Source organism: Mercenaria mercenaria, chromosome 10 (genome assembly GCF_021730395.1).
Source record: "Mercenaria mercenaria strain notata chromosome 10, MADL_Memer_1, whole genome shotgun sequence".
NCBI lineage: Eukaryota > Metazoa > Mollusca > Bivalvia > Venerida > Veneridae > Mercenaria > Mercenaria mercenaria.
Window position 1 is genome coordinate 13749329 of NC_069370.1, and position 27754 is coordinate 13777082.

At 36.5% G+C, this 27754-nt stretch overlaps 1 protein-coding gene across 1 annotated transcript; it reads left to right on the plus strand.

The window, feature by feature from the left end:
- The first annotated feature begins 5897 nt into the window (after positions 1-5897).
- Positions 5898-14604, plus strand: LOC123560037 (uncharacterized). Its single transcript, XM_053552282.1, has 3 exons — positions 5898-5979; positions 7604-8030; positions 13700-14604. Exons 2-3 carry the CDS (start codon positions 7670-7672, stop codon positions 14389-14391), a joined length of 1053 nt encoding a protein of 350 aa, XP_053408257.1. The 5' UTR covers positions 5898-5979; positions 7604-7669; the 3' UTR covers positions 14392-14604.
- The last annotated feature ends 13150 nt before the right edge of the window (positions 14605-27754 follow it).

Sequence of the window (27754 nt, forward strand, 5' to 3'; positions counted from 1 at the left end):
TTCCCTGACCTTGTAAGGCCTTGAACTTTGGCATGTCATTCTAAGTGTAGCTGCCCATTATGGAGTTATGTAGATGGACTGTCCTCTGCTTGCGAGCTCAATGGTAGCATGAACCAAGTCATTTTCATTTTGAGTTTGTCCACGTTCAAGAAATTTATGCTGCAGTGATTTGAATTGAAAGTATTTTTAAATGGCAGGGCACAACATTGTCAAAAAAAGCGGTTTCTGTTCTGGTACCAATGTCCTAGATTGTTAAGTTATAATGTACACAGTTTACGGTGGTAGTATAGAACAGACTCATTACTGTGTGGTGTTAACAAGAAACTGCAAGTTCCTCATCAGTTTTGCATTTCTCCTTGTCTTCAGCTTTCATCTCCCTAGCACACGTCTTACATTTCGCATTGTTGTACATATCATTAATGTTACTTTTCTCCACCTCATTAGCATTTTCGTGTCTTTTTACATAAATCACAACAATTTTTCACTGGTTTGTTAAAAGCCAGATTGAAATGTCTGTCAAATATTAAACCGTATGTGTAGATAGAAACAGGACTTTCGCATTTGTTCAAATACAGATTGTATATTCTAGGGTTCTACATTCTAGGGTTCTAGATAATAGTTTTCAGAGTCTTTATGGCAATAATGGGATTCAATTTTTGGGAAGGAGTCAGTATGTTCCTTCACTTGTAGAAGCTGTTCCGAAGGGATTTTGTTTGCTCTGTTTGACTTGTGTGCTTGCCATGTTTGTGAGGAGAACAAATTTTACTTGGAAGATTTTCTTTACTGGGTCCTAATTGCGCAGTGCAATATCGAAAACTGCATGACTAATGCCTAAAGTATTCTGGAAAAATGTTTTGCATACATGTACATTATGTTAAGAAGATACTATATAGCACTAATGCTCAACTGACAAGCTTTCTATCACAGTAATAGTTGACAGATAAAAAAAAAACACAAGTCGTTGCACATGAATACACTTTATAGCAAACCTGCTTTTGGTACTATAAATAGAAAGATATTAACATAAAACACTTAAATCCTAAATATCTTAAAAAAATAATAAAAGATGAGCGAAATATGACGATTTAAAAAGAAATTTGCTGAAAATATTCTATATATGAGTTGTCTGCCCCTGCCAAAAGAAAGTGAGAAAAGTCAGTGTTCCATATCCAGATTTCTATTTGACATAACCTTCAATCATTTTGTGTTCATGGCTTGACTCTACTAAAACGTGCAAGATCGAATGACTTATAAGCTTACCTATTAATTCAAAATTTAAAAATAAAAGGTTTTCTGATGTGAAGCATGCATAATTTATATAAAAGCCTGCTATCTTCTGGCTTTTATATGGCAGTTGGGGGTTTAAGCTAGTTCGTAAATTTAGACTGATTTTTATGTTTTATGATCGTAAATTTACGAAGTTGTGTTTTTCATACATTCTATATTCTTAGACAACTTTGTATTTTTTATGAATATAAAATTTAATTCGTAAATTTTCGAAGTCAAATCTGTAATGTTTCGAGATGTTTTCAATAACAGACAATTTTTAACTATTTGAGATATTTCGTAAATTTACGAAGTCCATCCTCTGAAGGTTTTCAAATGTTTACTATAATCAATAGACATTTTTGATCAATTGCATTTAGCTCGTAAACTTACCACGTCTGGAAATGCCCTTTTCGTCTAAACAAAGGACTGTTTAAATTGAGTTATGTTCGTACATGCAAATTCAATTTTTCTTAATCTATTTATCCCCAGACAAGTTTGTAAATTTACGAAATTCGAATCTGTGTTTTTTTCACTGTATAAAAATGTGTTCGTAGATTTTCTAAATCAGTAAATGTTGTTTTCAGGTATAAAAGGAGTTGTTCTTAAATATGGCTATGTTCGTAAACTTTTTTCTACTTTGTGTATTCTCAGGCAAGTTAGTAAATTTATGAACTCGCAATCTGTTTAATTTCTTTTCAGTGTATAATTTTTTTCTTAAATTCACGAAGTCAAGCTTCTGTATATGTCACAAATTGACATACGGGCCTTATTTTATCTGTAGTGTAAATGCAGGTATTGCATAATCTTTTTGTAAATTTTTGAGTTATTGAGGTAAATGTCAGATTTCATGCATAAAATACCTCTAATGTTTTTCTGTATTTCATAACTTAAATTTCCATGTAAATTTCATTAAATTCGGTTCAGTAATAAGAAAGTTGATATTTTATAAACTTCAGTAATTCATGTTTTTATCCCCAAAACCACTATAATGGGCCTCAAATTGTCAATTTCAATCCGCGCCAAAGTAGTCAGATTCCCCGGCTATATCGTGAATCCCGTGGAATTACAAATAGTCAAGAGTTTACGCATAGGCCGTGAATCCCATGAAATTTAGTATTTGGCGGGACATTACCCTTTAAATAGACTGGACTAGATATGCCTTGCGCACACCACCTTCCGACATTATAGACGAATCTATGTCTGAATTATTTTCTTGCTAGAAATTTATGCTCGATCGAGGTAAGAAATTTATTTGTTAGATTTTTGTATGATTTTTGCATTACGATTTTTATTTGGTAAATTTTTGTGCATTCTACAGAATTCTGTAACATTTACTTTTCGGCATATGATTTTGGCTAGTTTCGGTATGTCAGGATATTTTATTAAATTTTTCAGACTTTTGTAAATTATCTAGAAAGAGGAATCTAAAATGTTTCGTTTGTATAAGATGTTAGATTTATACCGAAATTTGTATCGTGATAATTGTAAAGCACTGTTTCAAAAACTTGTGTCAAACATTTTGTTAATTATGGAACGCCATTACTGCATTGTATTGTTATGTATAAATCTATGGCAAGTCTAGTACCATGTATGTAATATATTATTGTAATTTGTAATTAATGTCCGTTTTAGTGTATGGCATTAGGTATTATATGGATGCCAACTATGATATAACGTTTGATTTATATCGAATTTTGTTAATTTGTAGTTGTAAATAATAGCTGCAGTTTATCATGTCCGTATCTATAATATTTTTTCATCATAAACTTTTCATATCTTTTTCATACTTTAACTTTTGTCTTTTAAGTAAGTAATTTTTGATATAATGGAAGTAATTAGTGACGTGTTTTAATCATGTGACGTCTGAACTTAGTAGCACATATGTTTTGTATAAGTAGCACGTATTATTTATGGGAGCCTACGGAGGTATGGTGTACCCAAAAGAGCAGTTATATGCCCTGACTTATTTGTTTTGCTATGGTGCTTACCATATGTTATATATTTTACCTTCTTCCGCCAGACGATTTTACCTTGTGATGTCATAACCCGGAAGTACAATGTCCGAGGTTCACTTGTCTTCACTCGCCTGGATGTGATATTCCCAGCGCAGAGCTTTCGTCCCATGGTTGTGCCGTAAACCGCAAAGACGATGATTTTTGTTATCCTCTGAAGTCAGCTCAGGGATGCAATCACCTACCACCATAGGGAGCCAATACGGAATCAACGTATTCACAGTTTAAAGGGACTTTATTTCAAGATACGTTTTGATATTGTTTGTGCTACTTAAAGTTCGCAATTAAATTAAAGAACTGTACCACGTCACATTAGAATGGAACTATACGAACTTTGTATCTGGTGATACTGAACTTTTATTTTTTTTCTTATAATCAGTTTTTTTTTTTTCATATCATCTATTCATTGTAAATAATCATCTTGTGTAAATAAATTTGTAAATATTGTAAAGGGTGTTGATTTGTTCTGATGGTTACTGTCGCCGGTACGGCCTTTCCTGCCACAATGGTGTCAGAAGTGGGATTGGTCGACCAGACACAGTAGCTATTCGAACATTATTAACACCCATTTAACTGCAGCAATAATTTGTACAGATTCCTCTTGTTTTGTTCTATTGGTACACATATAATAGTTTTATTCATTTTTCAGAGTGACGTCTTACCTCAGACAAGACAAGACAGATCCATAGCTTCAGCTAACCAGCTTTAGTGGTCACAGACTGATAGACCGTTGCATACGACACTTGGATTCTGGGGTGCGTTCGTTCCTTTTATTTTTCTTTTGGGTTTATTTTGTGTCACTCTATGATTAAGCCACCGTATATCTGTGCTGAGAGTGACCGCCCTTGACAAGGAGAGTTATCCTACTCACTCTTACTTGTGCGTCGCCCTACTTCTCCCAGTGATCCTATTATTAACTAGTGCACTGTATACATACAAGATACAGTATTTTGTTTTTAATTTGTGTGTTTTAGCAAGTTTGTTTACTTGCATTTACTTTTACCTACTTTTAAGTTTTAGTGCTACACAGTTGTGTTATACCTATATTTTATCTTAGGATAAAGCACTTTGGTTTATTTTTGTTTTATTTGTTACACTGAAGTGTTAACACTAGTTACAGTTGATTGATATTTGATAAGGCTAGGATATTGTTACAGTCTACTGTCACTGTACATTGTTGATTGTTGCCTATGCAACCTTGAATGACACATAGTACTGTTGCGCAACTTAGTGTATTATTATTTTAATGAGGACGTTTTGTGTAGTATATACGTAGTGTATAGTACTTTGTTTTGGCTTCAGTGGTAACTGTAGAGCTTAGTGTAAACTAGTGTAGTCTAAGTATTCCCTCACGATTGTTTAACTAGTGTCTCAGGTTGTTATAGTAGCTGTTGTTACTGTAGTGTTTTATAGTGTTAACGTAGTGTATCATGACTAGTGTAGTAGAGTTAACGAAGGTTAGGAAAGAAGTTAGGTTATGAAGGAGAGGAGTTACGTAACTTTGTTAAGGAAGAACAGGCTAGGGAACGTGAGGAAAGACACAGTAGATTAGAAGCAGAGAAGGAAAGATTAGGTTAGAAGCTAGGTTACAGAAAGAAAAGATAGAATATGAAAAACAAAGTAGTTTAGAAGAGAGAGAGAGAAAGAGAGAGAGAAAGATAGAGGCGAGAAAAGGAAAGTTAGAGTTAGAATCTAGGTGCAGAAGGAAAAGATGGATTTGAACTTAAGTTAGGTGTACAGTTAGAAAAGGATAAGTTTAGAAATGGAAAAGGAGAAGTTAATGTTAGCTAGGAAGTTAGAAACAGAGAAGGAGGAAGCAGAAAGTAGGAAATTAGAAACAGAGCATAAGTTTAAGACAGACTTAGAAAAGATGTGTAAGAAAAAGGTAAAGGTTATTATAAGATGTCTCCCTTTGATGAGAAAATTGATTCCATGGATGCGTACTTAAATGTGTACGAACTCCTTTGGGCAGGATTGGGAAAATTATACAACCCGATGCACTTGAGGTCCTATATATATATGAAATTCGTGTCAGCTCCTAAACCGCTGGGAAACTTTTTCAGCAATCCAGCTTCAGTCATTAACATCATCAATACGACGCGCTGAGCGCACAAACCAGGTCAAGATGTCCAGGGTCAAGATCGTACTTGGAGGTCAAAGGTCAAAATCTTTCGTGTCCGCTACATGTCGTCTAAACCGCTTGAAAGATTTTCATAAAACTAGCAGCAATTGTTTACGTTATTAAGATGATGACCTGGGTCAGTAAGTTCAAGGTCAATATCACAGTTAGAGGCAAATGAGTAAATTGTGTTATTCCTTGATAGCGAATAAAGAATGTTATGTAATAATATAATACATAATTTATATATTTATATATATACTAACGCTATTTTCCCATATTGAAATATTAAATTCACAAGCACTCTGAAAGCAAATAGAATCTATATGAATTTCAGACTTACATAGAAATGATTTTTTTTTCTTGGAGCCATGTTTTGTCCTAGTGATTTCGGAGCCATTGTTTTCTTAAAAATCACCCTCCCCTCTTCAGGCTCCACGCCCAGAGTACCAAATGGTCGGTCCCTTATCATTCTATTGTCTCTTTTTTTCAGGTAGCTCTCGAGAAGGCCTTAAAATACACGCAGCAGACGAATTCGATGTGCTTCTTCAGTATCATTTTGATAACTTAGAATACGAGGTATAGATATTGCAGTGTTTAAATGAGTGAAAGGGGTAAATGTTTAAACGCTTGTTCAAAAAGTTTTAAGTAGAGAGAAAAGGGCACATTTTGAAAGTGTTCTGATAATTATGTTAGTATTATTTTGAGGCTGGACATCATTGTTGGTCGTCGAACTATAGCATTTGTTTTCTATAACAGGAGAAACCCGTACACAATCATCAGAGGGGGGGCATGTTCGATCTTAGTCAGGATGTCCTCACTTCCAAATCGAGATTATTTCTGGCAGGGTTCAAGTTACAAATTAATTTCGTACTCTTATAACCGTTTAAGGTAGTTTTGCAACGTTGATCAATTGGAAGTATTGACGTAACATCAATCATCAGAAAAACATAGAATAATCCAGCATCCAGAATTCAGTATATGAAAATGGAAATTCATCCTACATATAGATGTCATCTTAAATGTACATTTATAAAAAAACGGCATAGTACTTTCCCTTTATTTTATGTTTTTCGGTGGTTTATCGAAATATAACGGTGAATTATATCCTGATAAACTCACTGGCCACTCAGTGAAAATTATCAAATCTGATACCCGGATTAACGTCAAAAAGTTTACCGAGCGTACTGAAAGCCGGAAACAATATGACGATGACGTCGTTAAAATGACGTCATCTTTGCGATGCTTCCTGATAAAGTTTCCCGCAATTTTCGACATTTTATTGAAATAAACACAACAAAAGTAGAGTTTTAGACATAAAATAAACAGAAAAAATTGTTGGTATCGATGTAATATCACGGTAATTTCACTCGTGAACACCAAAAGTTGTTATTTTCACTCGTGGCTGTGCCACTCGTGAAAATATCACTTTTGGTGCCCACTCGGTGAAATTATAACGTGATATTACACCGAAACCAACAATTATCCTCTATATAAGTGTAAAAAAATGTTAACAAGAATGTTGATATGTGAAATAAGTCTAAATAATGCCCTCAAATATGATTGAAATGTCAAATAAAGCACACAGGCCTATACATTTTATTTGAGCACAATATTATCTTTTTAATTTCTCATATTTTCTAAGCGCATTCATTTGCTTTGAATTCTAATGTTTTGAAAAATCGGTGTTTAATCAAATTTTACTTAATAGAAAAAAAAAGATCTGAACGTGCAGAACTACCTTAAAAGAAATACTGTTGAAATAATCGAATCAGATCGTTATAAATGCATAACTGACAGCATATCATCTTTGTAATATCTCGACTGACGCTTCATCTGAATGGCATATTTACTAAGCAAAATTATGTAAAATTTCTACAGAACGGTTATGGGGCCACTGTGGCCAAGTGATTAAGGTCACTGAATTGAAACTACTTGCCCATCAAAGATCTGGCCAGAAACCTCGCTTGGGTTGAAGAAATCTCCATGAGAGTAAGCCATTCATCTAGTTTACGGAAGGTCGGTGGTTGTCCCCAGCTGGGCGCCCACGCCTAAAACAATGCAGGGAACGTGGTGTCTTCCTACACTATATCGCCATATAACCTAAATCTAATTCTAAACCTAACAAAACACATTCGGTTATTATTGTTCTGTTTTATAAACATGCTTGTTTATAATTGTTGTTTCCTGTATTCATGTTAAGGTTGAGAACATAAAGTCAGGTGGTAGTGTATTGCCAGAGCTCGCCTATCTGCGGGTCGATAGTACGATGGAAGATCTGTTGCTGACACACCCAAAGTTATGTAAGAAAGGTGTGTTCTTTGAAATGAATGATAAGCCGTACCTCAGCACAATGGCTCTTCAGGAGAAAGTCTTCAAGTCAATAATTGCGTCAGCCTCAGACAGAATAGAATCGAGGGTCAACGAGGGTCAGAGCCGCGAAACATATGGGTTCAGAATTAAGCTCCGTACCAATCCGCCCTCAGTCAACATTCGTATCGAGCTGGCAAACAATGATGTGTACAAGAATATCAAGAAAACTCATGCGATCTGTTATGGAGAGTTTCATGCCCAAATGGGTCGACAGAATGGATCAGAGAAAACAGTTATTGATGTGGACATAGTGCCCGGTAACCAATTTAAACTTTATACAAATGTAGTTAGTTTTATTGTGCCCCCCGCCATTTTTAGCTCGTCTATACGAAGTAAATGGAGAGCTAGCCTACTCATGTCGGCGTCCTTCCGCGTCCCCACCTTGGTTAAAGTGTTTTTTTTTTACACTTTCTCTTTTTTCTCCTTATCTCTGTAATCACTTGATGGATTTGCTTTAAACTTTAAATAGTTATTCCTCATCATCACCCACATCATTTGGCAGAAAGGCCATAACTCTCACGCCAATATTTCACGAATTATCCCCCCTTTTTACTTAGAATTTCAGGTTAAAGTTTTGGTGCACTTTCACTCTATCTCAGTTATTAACCAGGTTTTCAACGAAACCCTGAGTTATTAGATTGGGGTAGATGTCGGTCGGGCGGGCGGGCGGCGGCGGCGTCAAACTGGTGTTTCCGGTCAATAACTTTTGTTTCGGTAAAGATATTTGAATAAAACTTGGTGTGTATGTAGCTTATATCAAGACAAAGGCTGGGATTGATTTTGGGGTTTCTTGGATCAAGGTCAAGGTCACTGTTACTTAAAATAGAAAAAGGGTTTCCGGTCAATAACTTTTGTTTCGGTAAAGATATTTGAATAAAACTTGGTGTGTATGTAGCTTATATCAAGACAAAGGCTGGGATTGATTTTGGGGTTTCTGGGGTCAAGGTCACTGTTACTTAAAATAGAAAAAGGGTTTCCGGTCAATAACTTAACTTAGGAATGAGCTATCATGATGAAACTTGGTGTATAGAAAACTTATATAAAGTTGTAGCTTGGGATTGATTTTGGGGTTTCTGGGGTCAAGGTCATTGTTACTAAAAATAGGGTTAGGGTTAGGTTAGGGTTAGGGTTAGCATATCTTCTACATGCATGGAGGGATTTTGATGAAAGTTGGCACAATTGTTCACCATCATGAGACGGAGTGTCATGCGCAAGAACCAGGTCCCTAGGTCTAAGGTCAAGGTCACACTTAGAGGTCAAAGGATACAAGAATGAAAACTTTGTCCGGAGCATATCTTCTTCATGCATAGAGGGATTTTGATGTAACTTGGCACAATTATACACCATCATGAGACGAAGTGTCTTGCGCAGTTCCCTTCTTTAGAATTACTTCCCTTTGTTGTTACTATAAATAGCTTATATTGTAACCTTTTCATTACTAGACGTAGGGAAAAATCGAGACCACTTTTCTGTAGTACAACATGCATGTTACATCCAATTTTGAGGTGTATTTTGACCAATCTCTACCTGGTAAGGATTTCTGTGTGGACTTACGATTTTTTTTTTTTGTATTTTTTTTTTTTTAATTTTTTTATTTTTTTTTTTTTTTTTAAGATTAACTTCCCTTAGTTGTTACTATAAATAACTTATATTGTAACTTTTTTATAATTGACCGTAGGGAAAAACCAAGACCACTTTTCTGTGGTACAACATAGTTGTTACTTTCTAATTTTAGGTGTATTTTAAGGTATCTCTACCTGGTAAGGAGTTTTTTTGTGGACTTAGAAAAACAAAAGAATTACAATGATTACTAAACAACCACAAAATTAAAATTACATCCGCAAATACAGGTGCTAGAGTAAAGAAATTTGCTGTGACGGGCGTATATTGTGACATTCTGGCACTCTTGTTTATTCTTATGAAAAGTGTTCAAAACCTGGTTTCGTGGCATTGCCGCGTTTCTTGTTACTAAATGGATTTGATTCAAATTTAAAATAGTTGTTTCACATCATCATCCACATCATTTGACACAAGGTCCATAACTCTGGCACCAATTTTTCTTGAATTATGCCCCCTTTTTACTTAGAATTTTATGTTAATTTTGATGCATTTTCACTATATCTGTTATTTCAGAAGGGATTTGATTCAAACTTAAAATAATTGTTCATCATCATCGCCTACATCATTTGACACAAGGGCCATAACTGTGACATCTGTGTTTTATGAGTTATCCTCCTTTTTACTTAAAATTTCAGGTTAAAGTTTTTATGCACTTTCACTTTATCTCTGTTATTATCCCCCGCCGATGAAATCGGGAGTGGGTATTGAAATGGCGTTGTCCGTCCGTGCGTGCGTTCGTCCGTCCGTCCGCAGCCATTTCCCAGTAACTAGCAGGTAGAATTTCATAAAACTTGACATATACATGAACCAACATACTGCGATGATGCCCGTCAAGTTTTTTTGGATTGGTCAATTTCCCTTAGAGTTATTGCCCTTGATTTAATGAAAAATCCACGTCTGCAGCCATTTCTCAGTAACAAGCTGGTAGAATTTCATGAAACTTGAAATAAATATGAACCAACATACATCGATGATGTCCGTTCATTTCTTTTTTTTGGATTGGTCAATTTTTCTTAGAGTTATTGCCCTTTAATTGTTTAAAAATCCACAGATTTGTACATAACAAACCAACCAATTGGTAGAATTTCATTAAACTTCTTTCATTCTTTTCCATGAACATTTATTATAAACATGTGAAGTTGTGTACCCACACCTGGTCACCACCTTGCCTTGGTCACACCCCCTCCTCACTCCCCCAATTTTTTTTTCATTCCTCCCCCCCCCACCCCAAAGATGTACCGTTGCCCCACCTCACTCCTTCACCCAGTTATGCCTACCACCCCGATCATGCAACCCCCCACCCCATTTTCTTTTCATTTTTTTAATTTTCCATCAATATTTATAATCAACATGTGAAGTTTTGTACCCTCACCCGGTCACCCCCGCTGCCCCCCCCCCCCCCCCCCCCCCAAAAAAAAAAACATTCATTTTCTGTTAAATTGACTTTGACTAATGAAATTATTTGCTTCTTAGTAACATCCTTAACTTTTTGCAGGATATATTTTTTGCCATTCCTCACCATAAACCCTTTCGGCGGGGGATACCAATTCATCGAATTTGCTTGTTACCAAACAGATTTGATTCAAACTTTAGTTGTACAACATCATCATCCACAACGTATGATGCAAGGACAATAACTCTTGCACCAGTATTTTTTTAATTTTTACTTAATTTTTTTTTAAAGTTTTGACGCACTTTCACTTTATCTCTGTTATTACCAAATAGATTTGATTTAAACATAAAATAGTTGTACCACATCATCACCCACATATGTCATCATATGATACAAGGACCATAACTCTTGCACAAATATTTCATGAATTATGCTACCTTTCTACTTATAATTTCAGGTTAATTGTGGTGCACTTTCACTATATCATTGTCATTACTTAATGAATTTGATTAAAACTTAAATTAGTTTTTCCAGATCATCATCCTCATCGTAATTATGACACAAGGTCATTAACTCAGTAATTTTATGAGTCATATCCCCTTTTTACTTAGAATTTCATCCACATTTGAGTCATTAAACACTCCCGTGACAGCTACAGCTTCCTCAGATGTGCCCAATTTCACTATCCAGCATCGAAATAGTCGAGCGCGCTGTCTCCTGTGACAGCTCTTGTTTTTTTGGTTTTTTTTTGGGGGGGGGTGGGGGGGTGGGGAGGGGGCACTTAGAGTTGCCCAAGTCCGTCCGTCTGTCTGTCCGTCCGTCCGTACGAATTTGTATCATTCATATCTCAAAAAGTATTTGACCCAGAGTCATCAAACCTCACAGGATTGTTATTCAGCACGGGAAGCAGTGCACCAGGTGTTTTAATTTGCATCTCACACAGTCAGACCAGTAGTTATGGTCCTCGACTTAGTCTTAAATAGGCAGAAAAAGGTCCTAAGTTTGTGTTGCATGTATCTCAAAAAGTATTTGACCCAGTATTATGAAACATTAGAGGAATATTATTTAGCATGTGAAGTTGTGCATCTTGGGTTTTGAGATATCACTCAGTCAGACCAGAGTTATGGCCCTTGACTTAGTAAAAAAATATGCTTAAAAAGGCATAAAAGTTGTGTCGCACATATCTAAAAAAGTATATTACATATGGCCGTGAAACTTCATAGGAATATTATTGAGCATGTGAAGTTATGCACATGGGATTTTGTTCTGGAATTGTATCAGTCAGACCAGAGTTATGGCCCTTGATTGTCAAAAATATGCATACATGGGATACAAGTTTTTGTCACTTGCATCTAAAAAAGTATTTGACTTAGAGTCATAAAACATTAGGGGATTGTTATCAAGCATTTGTAGTTGCGCACGTGGTGCTCTGTTTGGGATTTCACTCAGCCAGATTGGAGTTATGGTCCTTGACTTAGTAAAAAAAAATACACATTAAGTGCTTATGTTGCATATATCTTAAAAATTCTTCTGGAGTCACGACATAATGTAGTAATATTATGCAGCATGGCGAATTTGTGCACCTGACTTTTTTTCACTTTACTTGACCAGAGTTACGACCCTTGAATAAAAGTTTGTGCTGCATGTATGTCAAAATGTACTTGACCTAGAGTCAAAGGATTGTTTTATAGCCTATGAAGTTTTGCATCAGGTTTTGTCTTCTGGATTTTACTCGGCTAGGCCAGAGTTTTGGCCCTTCAGTAAGTGAAAAATATAAAGTTCTTAAAAAACAACGATAAATATCAAACAGGGAATGCAATTATGGTCCCGCCCAGGGGGTCACAATGGTTTATATTGACTTACATAGGGAAAAACTTTGAAAATCTTCTTGTGCAAAATAACAGAGCCTAGGGCTTTGATATTTTGTATGTAGCATCGTCTAGTGGTCCTCTACTAAGATTATTCAAATTATCCCCCTAGGGTCAAATATGGCCCCGCCCTTGGGGTCACATGGTTTATATTGACTTATAAAAGGAAAACTTTGAAAATCCTCTTGTATATTACCTGCCTGTATTTATTTAGTAGAAACTTTTAACTGTTCAAGCAAGCAACTAAACTTTGGTGAGCGATATAGGGCCATCATGGCCCTCTTGTTCATTGAATGCACCAAAATGTCAAAACACCAACACATTATTTAGATCTTGCTTATTTAGCCATTTCTGGAAACATGTACACATTTCTGTCGATTTCTTTTATAATGTGATTATTTTCAAATAAGATACCCTGATAAAAAAATGCATTACAGACTTACTAACACAGTACTCCAGAATGTAATTATGCATTATTCAGTTAGTATGCATTGTGATAGCCTTTTGTTATGTGCGATAATTATTGTGAAATCACAAGTTTTGTAAATTGACATATTCCACAGATACCTATATATTCACAGGAGGGTGAAAATATATTGACAAGGCAGATAAGCCCCTAATGATCAAAACAAAAATAATCAGCAAATTAGAGCTCGGTGTTCATAGACCACGGTCGTTATGTATTTACAAAATATCGCAGTAACTTTCCATTAAAATTTCTTGTTTTGTTTTTGACATCAGTCATGTCAGGAAAAAAACAACATAGTGCATTTGCGACCAGCATGGATCCAGACCAGCCTGCGCATCCGCACAGTCTGGTCAGGATCCATGCTGTTCGCTTCAAAGCCTATTGCAATTAGAGAAACCGTTTGCGACCAGCATGGATCCAGACCAGACTGCGCGGATGCGTAGGCTGGTCTGGATCCATGCTGGTCGCAAATGCACTATGTTGGTTTTCTCATGGCGCTGCTCAAATATTCTGTACATGGGCAACAGGAGTCAGGCATGAATAAATTATTATTCATCAGATTTTTGTTTTCTTTAGGTCTGCTGTTATCAGAAGACAGAGTGCCAGATCCTACTAGCAAAAGGCGCACAATGCCGTGTCCGACATACGCTGTATTCAAGTGGTTTACCGAAAACCATAGATCCGCTTCCCGTTTTGGAGCAAAACCCCATCTCCTTTGGCGCGTTTGTAGCTCAGGCTATGAAAAGCACGTGATTGATGTTGCACGGGGAAAACGTGAGCAAATGCACATAGTAAATGCCCTGAGAATCCTGAAGCTCTACTTTCGTAACCGAAAGAAGATGGCGATAGATCGGTATGAACCTCCGCCTCAAGTTGTCACAGTGTTACGTTCCTACTATCTGAAGCATATTGCGTTCTACTGCATACTCTTTCTGAGAGTCCTCAACAAAGTTGAAATATCCGATGTAGAAGTAGCATTGACGTACATGCTAGAATTTCTGGGAGTTTGTCTTAAAGAAAGAAAACTTCCTCATTTCTTCCACGCTAATGAATACATCACAAGCATGTTTCCTAACTTTAACTGTCAGCCTAGGTCGTTGAGATACGATTTGTTTCAAGGCAAGAGTGGGGACTCTTTAAACCAGGCTATGTTGACGTACCGCACAATGACGGATCGGATGTTTGCCATGTTCACGGAATCAGCTGTTAACGAAAACGTCGTTCAACGGTTCAGAAGCTACGTTTTAGCTGGAAGTTACTACAAGTAATGACATGTTTGTGTTTAACGTTGTAACAAGATACTGTTTGACAGATTTGATAGACAAGTTACTTATTTAGGCAAAAATTTTCTTATTTTCAGTTTACGCTAAAATTCAAAGGTTGTTTGTTTGTTGTTTTGTTTGAAACAAAGTTTTCCCGCGCAATTGTTCGTATGTGCTTTCGTTTGAGAAGTTGATTAAATTTTTTCTTTTAAAATGAAATTTTGTGATTTTTCTTACTTTATAGTTTTTGTATCATAGATGCATTTCTTAAAGATATTTTGAAATACAATAAGTATGTAAGAGAATAAGCGCTAATGGTTGTCAAGTGTACGTTACGAAATAATAATGACCCGTCTCTTATAAATATAGCGGCCTGTTGGTCTCCTAACTATATGTCTGGCTCACACCCGTCTAATCCGTACTAAGTATTCCGATGTAATCAAAACTTTCCTCAAATACATATCACAAGGAATGTATTAGCTAGTTTCTGTCATATTTAGCCGGGGCGGGCAAAAATGTTTTTAAACCAGTTCACTTCCTGGTTCGAAACAACCCCAGTTCTATTTAATTTTGATGCAGTTAAAGTGACTTACCCATATATTTTTGGCGAGAATAATTTCTTTCAAAAATTCATAAGAAGTGAGTACTCTGAAAGTGACTAGAGGTACAAACTTATTGACATAATAATTTTGCAAGATATTCTTATAGATAACCATAAATAGTGTGCAGAAGGTACTATATATACTAGTAAACCTTTGAAATAATATAGAAAATTTACATTTTTCTTGCATTTTTACCAAAATCTAACTTCGATTTTCACCCACTTTATCATTCTCCAGTGTCATTAATACATTCTATGCCAAACTTGGCGGAAATTGACACGTCGATAACATTTCACCTAAACTGTGTGCGAGTAGCTTTACGTACATCACAACAATGCTTTTTTAGCTCGACTATTCGAAGAATAAGTAGAGCTATCCTACTCACCACTGCGTCGGCGTCGGCGTCGGCGTCACACCTTTGGTTAAGTTTTTCGTACCAGTCCACATTTTGACAAAGTCTTTTGAGATAAAGCTTTGAAACTTTCAACACTTGTTTACCATCATCATGGCCAGTTATAGGCAAGAGCACATAACTCCATCAAGGATTTTGGCTGAATTATGGCCCCTTTTGACTTAGAAATCATGGTTAAGTTTTTCGTACCAGTTCATATTTTGACAAAGTCTTTTGAGATAAAGCTTTGAAACTTTCAACACTTGTTTACCATCACCATGTCCAGTTATAGGCAAGAGCACATAACTCCATCAAGGATTTTGGCTGAATTATGGCCCTTTTTGACTTAGAAATCTGGGTAAATATTTCGTATCAGTTCATATTTTGACAAAGTCTTTTGAGATAAAGCTTTGAAACTTTCAGCACCTGTTTACCATCACCATGTCCAGTTATAGGCAAGAGTACATAACTCCATCAAGGATTTTGGCTGAATTATGGCCCCTTTTGACTTAGAAATCTTGGTTAAGTTTTTCGTACCAGTTCATATTTTTTGTAAAGTGTTTGACATATGGCTTTGAAACTTTTATCACTTGTTTAGTATAATAGTCTCTATCTGTAGGAAAAAGAACATAACTCTGTCATCTATTTTGGCTGAATTATGGCCCTTTTTGGACTTTGAAATTGGTTCTGTTTTCATACAAGTCCATGTTTTGTTAAAACTATTTCACATATGGCTTTTAAACTTTGAACACTTGTTTATCATTAGCTCACCTGTCACATAGTGACAAGGTGAGCTTTTGTGATCACGCAGCGTCCGTCGTCCGTCGTCCGTGCGTCCGTTCGTGCGTCCGTCCGTAAACTTTTGCTTGTGACCACTCTAGAGGTCACATTTTTCGTGGGATCTTTATGAAAATTGGTCAGAATGTTCATCTTGATGATATCTAGGTCAAGTTCGAAACTGGGTCACGTGCCATCAAAAACTAGGTCAGTAGGTCTAAAAATAGAAAAACCTTGTGACCTCTCTAGAGGTCATATATTTCACAAGATCTTCATGAAAATTGGTCAGAACGTTCAACTTGATGATATCTAGGTCAAGTTCGAAACTGGGTCACGTGCCTTCAAAAACTAGGTCAGTAGGTCAAATAATAGAAAAACCTTGTGACCTCTCTAGAGGCCATATTTTTCATGGGATCTGTATGAAAGTTGGTCTGAATGTTCATCTTGATGATATCTAGGTCAAGTTCGAAACTGGGTCACGTGCGGTCAAAAACTAGGTCAGTAGGTCTAAAAATAGAAAAACCTTGTGACCTTTCTAGAGGCCATATATTTCATAAGATCTTCATGGAAATTGGTCAGAACGTTCACCTTGATGATATCTAGGTCAAGTTCGAAACTGGGTCACGTGGCATCAAAAATTAGGTCAGTAGGTCAAATAATAGAAAAACCTTGTGACCTCTCTAAAGGCCATATTTTTCATGGGATCTGTATGTAAGTTGGTCTGAATGTTCATCTTGATGATAGCTAGATCAAATTTGAAACTGGGTCATGTGCGGTCAAAAACTAGGTCAGTAGGTCTAAAAATAGAAAAACCTTGTGACCTCTCTAGAGGCCATATATTTCATGAAATCTTCATGAAAATTGGTCAGAATGTTCACCTTGATGATATCTAAGTCAAGTTCGAAAGTGGGTCACGTGCCGTCAAAAACTAGGTCAGTAGGTCAAATAATAGAAAAACCTTGTGACCTCTCTAGAGGCCATATTTTCCATGGGATCTGTATGAAATTTGGTCTGAATGTTCATCTTGATGATATCTAGATCAAGTTTGAAAGTGGGTCACGTGCCGTCAAAAACTAGGTCAGTAGATCAAATAATAGAAAAACCTTGTGACCTCTCTAAAGGCCATATTTTTCAATGGATCTTCATGAAAGTTGGTCTGAATGTTCATCTTGATGATATCTAGGTCAAGTTCGAAACAGGGTCATGTCCGGTCAAAAACTAGGTCAGTAGGTCTAAAAATAGAAAAACCTTGTGACCTCTCTAGAGGCCATACTTGTGAATGGATCTCCATAAAAATTGGTCAGAATGTTCATCTTGATGATACCTAGGTCAAGTTCGAAAGTGGGTCACGTGCCATCAAAAAGTAGGTCAGTAGGTCAAATAATGAAAAAACGTTGTGACCTCTCTAGAGGCCATATTTTTCATGGGATCTGTATGAAAGTTGGTCTGAATGTTTATCTTGATGATATCTAGGTCAAGTTTGAAACTGGGTCAACTGCGATCAAAAACTAGGTCAGTAGGTCTTGAAATAGAAAAACCTTGTGACCTCCTTAGAGGCCATACCCTTGGATGGATCTTCATGAAAATTGGTCAGAATGTTCACCTTGATGATATCTAGGTCAAGTTTGAAACTGGGTCACGTGCCTTAAAAAACTAGGTCAATAGGTCAAATAATAGAAAAACCTTGTGACCTCTCTAGAGACCATATTTTTCAATGGATCTTCATGAAAATTGGTCAGAATTTTTATCTTGATAATATCTAGGTCAAGTTCAGAACTGGGTCACATGAGCTCAAAAACTAGGTCACTATGTCATATAATAGAAAAAACGACATCATACTCAAAACTGGATCATGTGGGAAGAGGTGAGCGATTCAGGACCATCATGGTCCTCTTGTTATGATTTCCATCTGTAGGCAAGAGTACATAACTATTTTGACTGAATTATGGCCCTTTTTGGACTTTGAAATTGGCTCATATATTGCCATTTAGTGCAAGACTTAACGAAATCAAAGTAATACAGGAACATTGTTTGTCTAATCTATTTCTTTCTTTTGTCTGAATATCCGTGGAAATATTTTGACCCCATTCTTCAATCAATTCTTCGAATAGTCGAGCGCGCTGTCATGAGACAGCTCTTGTTTATACACATAGTACCAAACCTCCTATCTTCAGGACAAAAAAAAAACGATGTATATATATAGCTTCAAAGTTCTCTACCCGAAACTCGTACGCTGTCTGCATGCAACCGAGACATGAAAAGCAAAATATCGTCTACTCAACCGAGACAATATGACAACACTCTTTCTAGACAAAAAGACAATCGAATTGCCGTTCTTGTGCGCTGAAGGTATCTTTTTGATAAATAATACAGTCTATAAGACAGTCCTTTGTAAGCATGCATTGCAACCAAGCAAAATAAAAGCAGACTCGGTTTGCTTGTCTGTTCATAAGAGGTAATGAAAATGGCAACACTCCTCACGCTCCCATATAGCACCGGCTTAAGCGGAACTCTATTACCCATAAACATTGAATGGACTCCATGATCCCAAAATGACCAGAAAATATAGATAAGGTATATCCTTCGCAAATTGTTTCCAAATATGTATAAAAAACGAAGTTATACAGTGTATATTTGTATCTAAACATGCTGTAGCAGAATAATTGTTTTTTCCCCCCAAAGACGGTCATGTCAAAAATGTTTGTGGGATTTAGATTCAATCTTTTAATACTTTCTAAACAATATATATGTTTGAAACTGTTGAACTGATAGAGTAATCTCAGTTATTAGCCCAAAGTTTCCTAATTTGAAATTATTTACGAGGGTCGTTAAATAAATACGTGGACTGATGCCATAACTTCAAAATTAACCGTGAAATACTTCCTAAGTTTGTATCATTTTGAAACACAGTGTCTCTGCAACGTATGCATTAAATCTAAAATTGTTATCGTGCAGTATGTTTGTGCTATGTTAAAATAAGTGGTGTGCTGTGCGGCCCAGGTCAACAACGTTTTCACAACGTCAGCTTTGTTTGCAAAGTTTTTCGTAATTATTTTGATTATGTTTTTAGATATGTTGAAATTTACTGAGCAATTTCTGTGATAAGAACTCGGTGTATAATATGAAGAATAATGAATATAATTTTCAACAAGAAATCACTATTTGTTGTATAATACACATTAACCTTGAGCATGTAGATATTGGATTTCTTGTATCATTCATTTCACTAGAAGTATAAAAAAAAAAGTATTGATAGGTGAATATGCCATATCAATTAAGTTATTAAAAGAAATGCTTATTGATGATTGAGCTATCTTTTAGCGGCACAACTTTTGCCCAAGATCAATATATAGAGCTCGGAATTCGGCTACCCCTATCGGGCCTTAGTCAAACGGCAGCATGTCAATACATGCGATCAGCTGTTTGTTGAGTTCATCGCCGTTTTTCAACAGTATTTCAGTTATGTAACGGCGAGAAGTTAACCTAACCAGTGTTCCTGTATTTTGTACCAGTACGAATCTGTTCTCCTCAAGTACTCACGACTCCACGATCCGTAGATCTGCGCTCTCCCAAATGAGCTAAGCGGGTGGGCTTCGATCAGCTCTTTAGACGCACGATGGGCGGTTATAAAATAGAGAAAAGTGGAAACTTCACAGGTCGCTCAACACGACAGAAACGAAAATGTTGCAGGCTCGGTTTGATTGAGCCTGTTCATGGACGTGTTTGTGGACATGGTAGTGGAAATGCATGCTACCGTCCACGCCCTCTAGCCCCGTTGTTGTAAGTCGGGCGTAATAATTTCACTAGGGCGGAGCCCGAGTGAAATTATTTGTAAGACGTATTACTGCACGAGTGTATAAATAGTGTTAAAACACTTTTACTATAAATATTTCGATGCTAAAGGCCCTTAACTAAAACATAATGAAATATAGAAGGAGCTCTTGCTTTGTCGCAAAAAAACTGACGTCCACCGCACGTTAATCAATGACTCATTTTAGCGGGGATAAAAAGGCGGGTTTTAACAGAGACATCTATAGAAATTCTGTCCCACCAATCTGTTAACATCATTTTTAAAAGTTAGGAGATGCTTATGGATGCGCCTAAAATATACATTTTTATATAGTTGCAGATCCGTATCTCTTGGCACCTTTTTCATTTGCTAAAATAATTTTTTGGAAGTTGATATCTTCATTTTTGTATTTTTCTCCAATAACCGTAATGCATAAAGGACCGTCGCGTCCGCTTCTTGTACATAAACAATATATTTAGGGACAACATCGATATTATCGACGTTAAATATTGGAAAATAAAATCGGGCCAAATCACAGTAGTCACCCTGTATTGCTAAAAAAGTTTCATGTTGTTTTATCAATTCAAGAAATATTATTTAAGAAAAGATGAATCTGGGGAACAATTGGTCATGTTTAACCTCCAATGTTCAAGTAAATTTAAGAACATATTTTGATGTTTGAGGATTAATTCCGTAGGAGATCTAAATGTTTTCTAAGAAGCTTCCCTAAAGTGGGTTGATTTTAAGATTAATGTTACCCATAAAGCGGAAAGAGGTAGAATCTCTTACCCTTACACATACCCAGCTTAATTTCCCCTCGTGCGTATCTTGGTGGCCTGCATTTGCGCTAACGAATTTTTTTTTATCTTTAATATACATAAATATAACTTGTGCCTTACCTGCATATGTTTAAAAAAAACAAACAAAAGGACATATCTTCATGAGGCGCTTTCACATCTCAGCAACAGAAACGGAATCCCCGCGGATAAACCAGTTGACATAGCGGAAAAACACTGGTGTTTATTCCCGAATTAAATAGCGGATATTAGTTACCTGATATTTTTATTATGAAGCTTGTCTTGATAATTTTGCCATTTTTTTTCCTATATAAAAATCTAAAATTAATACTGAATACACAAATCCCCGGCCGGCGTCGAAAATCTCGTTTCATAACTTTTAGTATATACAAAGAAACGGGTAAAAATAGCATTATCGGTTATACTTTACAAGCTTGTAGCATGACAGACAAAGATACAAAGATACAAATTTTATTTATAGTCTGGTTTCAAACATAATAACATTAGCTATGAATAGCTATTGGCCGACATAATCGTAATAACTTATAAGTTGAAATTTACGTATAGAGATTGCCCTCTTTTTAAAATCATTGAGTGATAAAACACGGATTACCACTGATTGTGTGATGTTGGGTGGATACATAGGTTTTATAGTTCTATTCAGTCTCCAAATCATGAAAGCCGAACTATCTACCTAAACAATCGTATATTAATGCATGTACAAAAATTATCCTTCATATTCAGACGAATCCGATTACGTTTAACCTAGTAAACCTGTTTGCATGGGTATCAGGAAGGCGGTATCACGATGTCGAAAAGTTGAGACTTTGATGATAAAAAGCCCCAAACTATCCTGATGTAACCCAGTAAAAAATAAACAATTTGAGAAAAAATTTGCAACAGAAATGATTTTTTGGCATGTGTGATCTATAATATACAGAATGACATATCAAAAATCTAAACCAAAATCCAATGAGCAAATACCCTAATTTTCGGGTAAAATGTTGAAAAAATGAAACGAAAGTGCGAATTTTTGGAATTCCATTATAGCTTCATATATACTTATCTAAACATGTCAAAAGTTTAAAGGATATAAGCAGAGTCTATTACCAGTCACCGAAAATTATATTTAAAAGGGTGGACGGATAGCTCAGTGGTTTGCACACTGGCCTTCCAATCCTGAGGTCGGGGTTCGATCCCCGGCAGCTACTCGGGAATTTTCAGAAACGCTTTTCAGTGTTTCCCACCCAGCTAGAGGTGTACTGGTCAGGAACCCAGGCAATCCTTGCGTGTATCAGTGCTAATACCTGGCACGTTAAAGGAAAACCAGCTGTCTAAAATCGCACGACTAGGCTAAGTTACCGGACAAGCCTGTATCTTGATTTCTGATCTCTCGTGGGGGCTTTTGCCAGCACTCTGTACTGTCCCTCTGGTCAGATTCGCTCTGTGTCTGTCCTAAGTAGAGGATGATTTCGCGCCCTGTGTGGCTGGGCAGTTGCTGGTAAAGCGCCTTTGATACTGTTTTATCAAGAAAGGGCGCTATCAAAAATCTGTATAATAATAATACTAATAATAATAATATTTGAAACATATATTTCCAATATGGCTGCCAAATCCAATAAGGCCGACATAAATTAAAGGAATTTCTGGGAAAAAAAAAATTGATTCATAGTATGTTTTATACTGCAAACATTGTGGCCAAACCAACATATGATAACAAAAAGTAAACGTTCATTACACATAATCCCATCAGCGATTTTAATGCAATATTACATCATATAGCCAATATGGCCTCCCAAAACAACATGATAACCCAACAATTTTAATATTACTTTGATGAAATCAGTACAAGTACCCTTATAAAACAAAGGTAGCGGGCACAACCAAGCTGCTACATAGTCACTTTCTATTTTTGATACCAAGAACTAGTACAGAAAGAAGCAGGTGGTAAGTGAGTAGATGCTATGTACCCTGCTAGATCGACTCACTAATAGTAGAGAACCCCCCCACTTTCGGTATCAGGAACCTGCTAGGCTCAGACATTAGGTAGCGACAAAGCGATTTGATGGCACATTAGTCTAATATGACAGCAGCTAACCTGTTACCAATAGCAATAAAGTAGCATTTATGATGATGTCTTTGTGTAGACCCCCCCTAACAATTATATGAATATCACAATTCTGAAGCTGAAATGAAATGCTCCTTGCTTGGGACATGTATGTAGTTGCCTCGATTCAAATGTATAAAATGTTGTCTATTCTGATGTATTCAAGAGGGGTATTTTTTTTATTTTCACGCCATACGAATCTCTCGAGGTTAGTTTTTTTTTTTAGAAGAATGTCCAGAAGAGTCAAATAACATTGTCCAAGTAGAATTCAAGAGGCGCTGCTATGTTGTTTCATTCAGATATTCCAGGAGCCGATGTTTTTTCAAATCCGTAAAATATATAGTTAGTTATTTTTTTGCTTCAGAAAGACAATTTTACAAAACAAGAGATGAGGGCATATGGTGTTCTAGTTAGGTTGGATGATTTACTTATAAATAGAAAACAAACTGTCTATTGATACAAATGTTTATCAGGTCTCAGTAGCGCATATCAGCTCGAGACCTGATAACATTACTATCAAATGACAGTTGCCTGTTATTTTATAATCAATACAAAGTTTTCTATCAATGACAGATCTAGAAATAAAATCTGATCTAGTCAATATTATGTCTCCAAATATACCAAGGTTTTTAATAGTTTGTTAATTTTCTCTCTGTTGTTTGGGTCTGTATTTTAAGCCATCTTTTGGAAAATTACATTTAATTTAGCTCACCAATACTACAATGGGATCAGGTGAGCTTTTGAGACTACATTCGCAGTAACTGTCAGCCTGTCATCTGATCATAGGCAAAGATAGACTATTTCTTTGTGCACACTCTAGAGGGCCATTATATTTTTTGCAATCTTCATTGGTCTTAGTCCATGATATCTAGGTCCACCTTTTCAGTTTGAACACTGTGGGGTCCAATCTTCATGATACTTTACTATTTACCCTTGAGGTGGATTAGAATGACATCCTCGAACTATTCTAGCGATAAGTCACAAAGGTAGCACTCGATAGCAAGAAAAGGAGGCAGATAGGTAGCGGCTATACCATATAGCAAGAAACAATATGCATACAAAACACTACCATAGAAGGTAAGTAAGCAGGAAAAGGTAAGCAGCTAGCCGCTACTATAAAAGCAGGTAAACAAAGTAGCAGCTATTGAGGTAGCAGGAAAAAGTAACAAGTTAGCCACTACAAGCAGGAATAAACTAATTTGCAAACGAAACACCTCCAATAGCAGCTAACGGCTACTGGTGAGCAGTGTGGTAGCAGCTACTTCAACAGCTAGGATCTACCTAGCGGCTATTAGGGGTGAGCGTGAGTGTGGCGCCAGATTAAGGATAGCGTATGTAGGAGTCGTGGGGTGCGCATATGCTCGTGCGCGAATAGTGGATCATCAAGCGCTAGGCAGGGGACGCCTTGCGCGGCGAATCAGGATGGTCGCACTTATTCTATAATAGAGTCGTATGCGACAGCTTCGTCTCTGATTATAGAGGGCCGTTACTTAAAGCTATATGGTATTGTAATAGCTAATAACTCTACACATACAAGTATCAATGCAAATAAATAAACAAGTCCTGATTTCTGAGCTTTTTTTGTAGATGTAGTGCAACTTTGATGTCAAGTCTTCTGCATGTGAACTACTCCAATCCCACTTTTCGGCAACTACATGCCAATTATTATACACCCCCGTTCCAGGGCCCAGTTGTTTGAAACTTTAAACGGGCGATTAAGTCTAATGGTTGATTAACATTGAGGGTTAGATTTCAACATTTTAGAAGACTTAGTATATCAAAAGTTATGGATTAAGGAATATAAACATTAAAATGTCCTTACCATAACATCAAAACATCATTACATGTTTTTCACATTAACTAATATTTGGATCAAAAGTTAACCGGCCGGTTTAGTTCAACAGCCCGTTAAATTTCAAACAACTGGACCCTGATTAAGCAATACGGCAACAACTTTCTGCACAACGATTCCTCTGTTCGACCGTGCAGAGTACTTAGTTGTGATAAATCGTTTTAGTCTGACTAAATCTTTAACATAAACAGTCAAATTATTGGGGACCCACCCGACTGATTTCCTACAGCCCTAAATACACAACTTAGGCAAGTGCGCATGCGATATGAATGCATTCTTTTATTTGATTCAATCTCTAACTTACATAGTTACGTCCTGTATGTTTGTATCTTATGTCTGGTAAACATTTAACATCTCAGGAAACACCGTTCTCTCAGCAAAACAGATATTCTGAATTAGTCTACCGACCTACTCCACTAAGAAATTCTACCAAATTGTTACCCTTCATTCTTACAGAAATAATCGAACAGTCTGTTTCTGACTTTATTTTGGGTTAGGAGTAAAATGGGGGTTGGTGAGGTAATGAGGTATGCTCTTGTGATGGGCGAATGTTCGAAACCTTGGGGACAGTAGCAAATAGCTCTGGGCTGTTAGTTCTCCCTACTGGTCCAACTTTAGTCTTAGAAATCAGTGATTGATATCCCAGAGGAGCAGTAAATGACCGTACACCACATGATGACGTATCAGATGATGGTGGTGTAATATTGGTAGGAACAACACCATATTTAATACCAAACACGTTATTAGTACTGGAGATCATTAAGAGACTGTATCCACTCCGGCATATCTTAGCACTATATGTGTTAGTGCAGATATTGACTTAACATTTCTTGGAGCGCCTCTTACAGTTTAGAAAATACGGCAACCGTATCAACCCTTAATTTCAACATCCAAAGCAGTCTTGCCAGTAATACAAATTATCATAGCAAATATTTTAACAGCGAGTCAATTTTAGCTGATTTTCATAATGTGTGCGCCCATTCCCCCGATCTGAAAATGCTTTCTACGGTCCTGTATTTGACCTTGAAAGGGATTTTATATAGTTATTCGTCAAGTTAAAGAAATTTATAGGGTTCCAACCATTTTCTTCAAAATCTGATCCGCAAATTTAAAACAAAAATATTTACAACACAGTTAAAGAACTTTAAAATGCACTAAGAAATTGTATCAAAGGTATTTCTGTGTATCTTTTCATACATGCAATGTTAAGAAGTCATTGAAAACAATGTACAAGATAGGCTTCAACATTTTTAACCTTAAAAATTCCAATTTACTCATAGATATAGGCGTATTATCAATATTCCAGAAAATCGAGGTTTTAGATACAGTTTCCAGCTTTTTTCCCCCCAAAACCATATTTTGCATACTTGGATTTTGGTAGATTTTTCACTATAGACTCAGCACATGTTGTAGAATATAAAAACACAAAAGCCATTTCTGTGCAAATGTTTTCCGTTATTTGCATTTTTGACACTAGATTTACTGGACTAATGGTGAAAAGTCAAAAGTACGATGGTGAAAAGTCGAAAGTACGATGGTGAAAACTCGAAACTACGATAGTGAAAAGTCGAAACAAAGATGCTGAAAATTCGAAACCGCGAAACCATGATGGTGAAAATACGAAATGATTTTGAGTTTCAGCATCGTGGTTTCGACTTCTAAGCATCGTAGTCTCGTTCTTTCGTTGTATAGCGCTCACGTACGTTATGCGACGATGGCCCTACCGGCAGTACCGGGACATCGTGCGGAGACATTATGCGCGGATCCGGCCATTTTTCTTAGGTTGGGTTCCGACCGAACCCTTACTATGACAAACATGTGTCTGGATATACTAAATAATTTGACGTTATTTTTATGGATGTTAGCCATTTACAAGTAAAGAGTTGGCAACAGGTATTTGTTGAACTGGCTGAAAGAGAAAATAGTGGGGCGGCATGCTTCCCTGAATATTTTGAAATTCAGCTCTTCATTTCCTGCATTCTGGGGCATTTTAGGAGCATTTAATAACATCTTTCCACTTCAATGGTATATACAATATACCCCTTATTTTTACATTTCTATGACCGCGCCTGTTAAATTAAAAGGTAAAATTATTTGTTTCTTTGAGATAATTAACATAAATATGAATTACGTCGAGCAGCCACATACACTTTGAATGCGGTCCTAATGTTTGCCTTTTCGAAAAATCATTTTCTTTCTCTCTTCTTTTCTTTCCTTTTTAGGACTTTCAAAGTAGGGTGGGGCGGGGGGGGGGGGGGTAAGATCCGGACCGCAGGAACCGTCTCCTCTGGATCCGCGCATGGACGTACCATCAATAAATTGTTTTCAAAGGCTCATTACGTAGTCTCATGCGACGTAACGCAACTTTCAACATATTCAAAACTATCCCAGTTGGACATATAGAATATAGTGGTTCATAATCTATTGATATATATCTTATAGACTATTATATATCAACATTCTTACTATTTATAGTTACACACTATATTACTTACTGTTCTTTTGAGACAGCGATGTTTAAATCGGCATGCCTCCAGGTCGTTTGACAATATGACGAAGATTAATGATTGCCAGATCAACATTGTGTACACTACGGTAGCGCTTTCATACTGTCGCACTGACCTGTGTACTTTCGCTCGGGGCATTATGGGTAAGAACTATTTTCAACATGGAGTCGTAAACAAGGAAGTGAAAGTATGCTTTGCATTTTTAGTTGAATATTCACCATTGTTGTTTCCAGAGTATGATTAATTCTAGTGTATCCATTCTAGTATCATTTGAAATGATGAATTTAAGTTATCTGCAGTTGTTCAAATCGATTCATACATGAAAAACGGCATCGTTTAGCTTGTTTACCTGCAAAATTGTACATGTATTATTTCTGTACAGTTTTTTGTTTGTTTGTTTTGGGTTTAACGCCGTTTTTCAACAGTATTTCAGTCATGTTACGGCGGGCAGTTAACCTAACCAGTGTTTCTGATTTCTGTACTAGTACAAACCTGTTCTCCACAAGTAACTGCAAAATTCCCCACATGAATCAGAGGTGGAGGACT

What these genes read in the sequence shown, in the direction of transcription:
- LOC123560037 (XM_053552282.1), top strand. Translation starts at nt 7,670, where the DNA reads ATGGAAGATCTGTTGCTGACACACCCAAAGTTATGTAAGAAAGGTGTG. An exon ending in TGATGTGGACATAGTGCCCG is followed by an intron (nt 8,031 to 13,699) that starts GTAACCAATTTA and finishes TGTTTTCTTTAG; the next exon opens with GTCTGCTGTTATCAGAAGAC.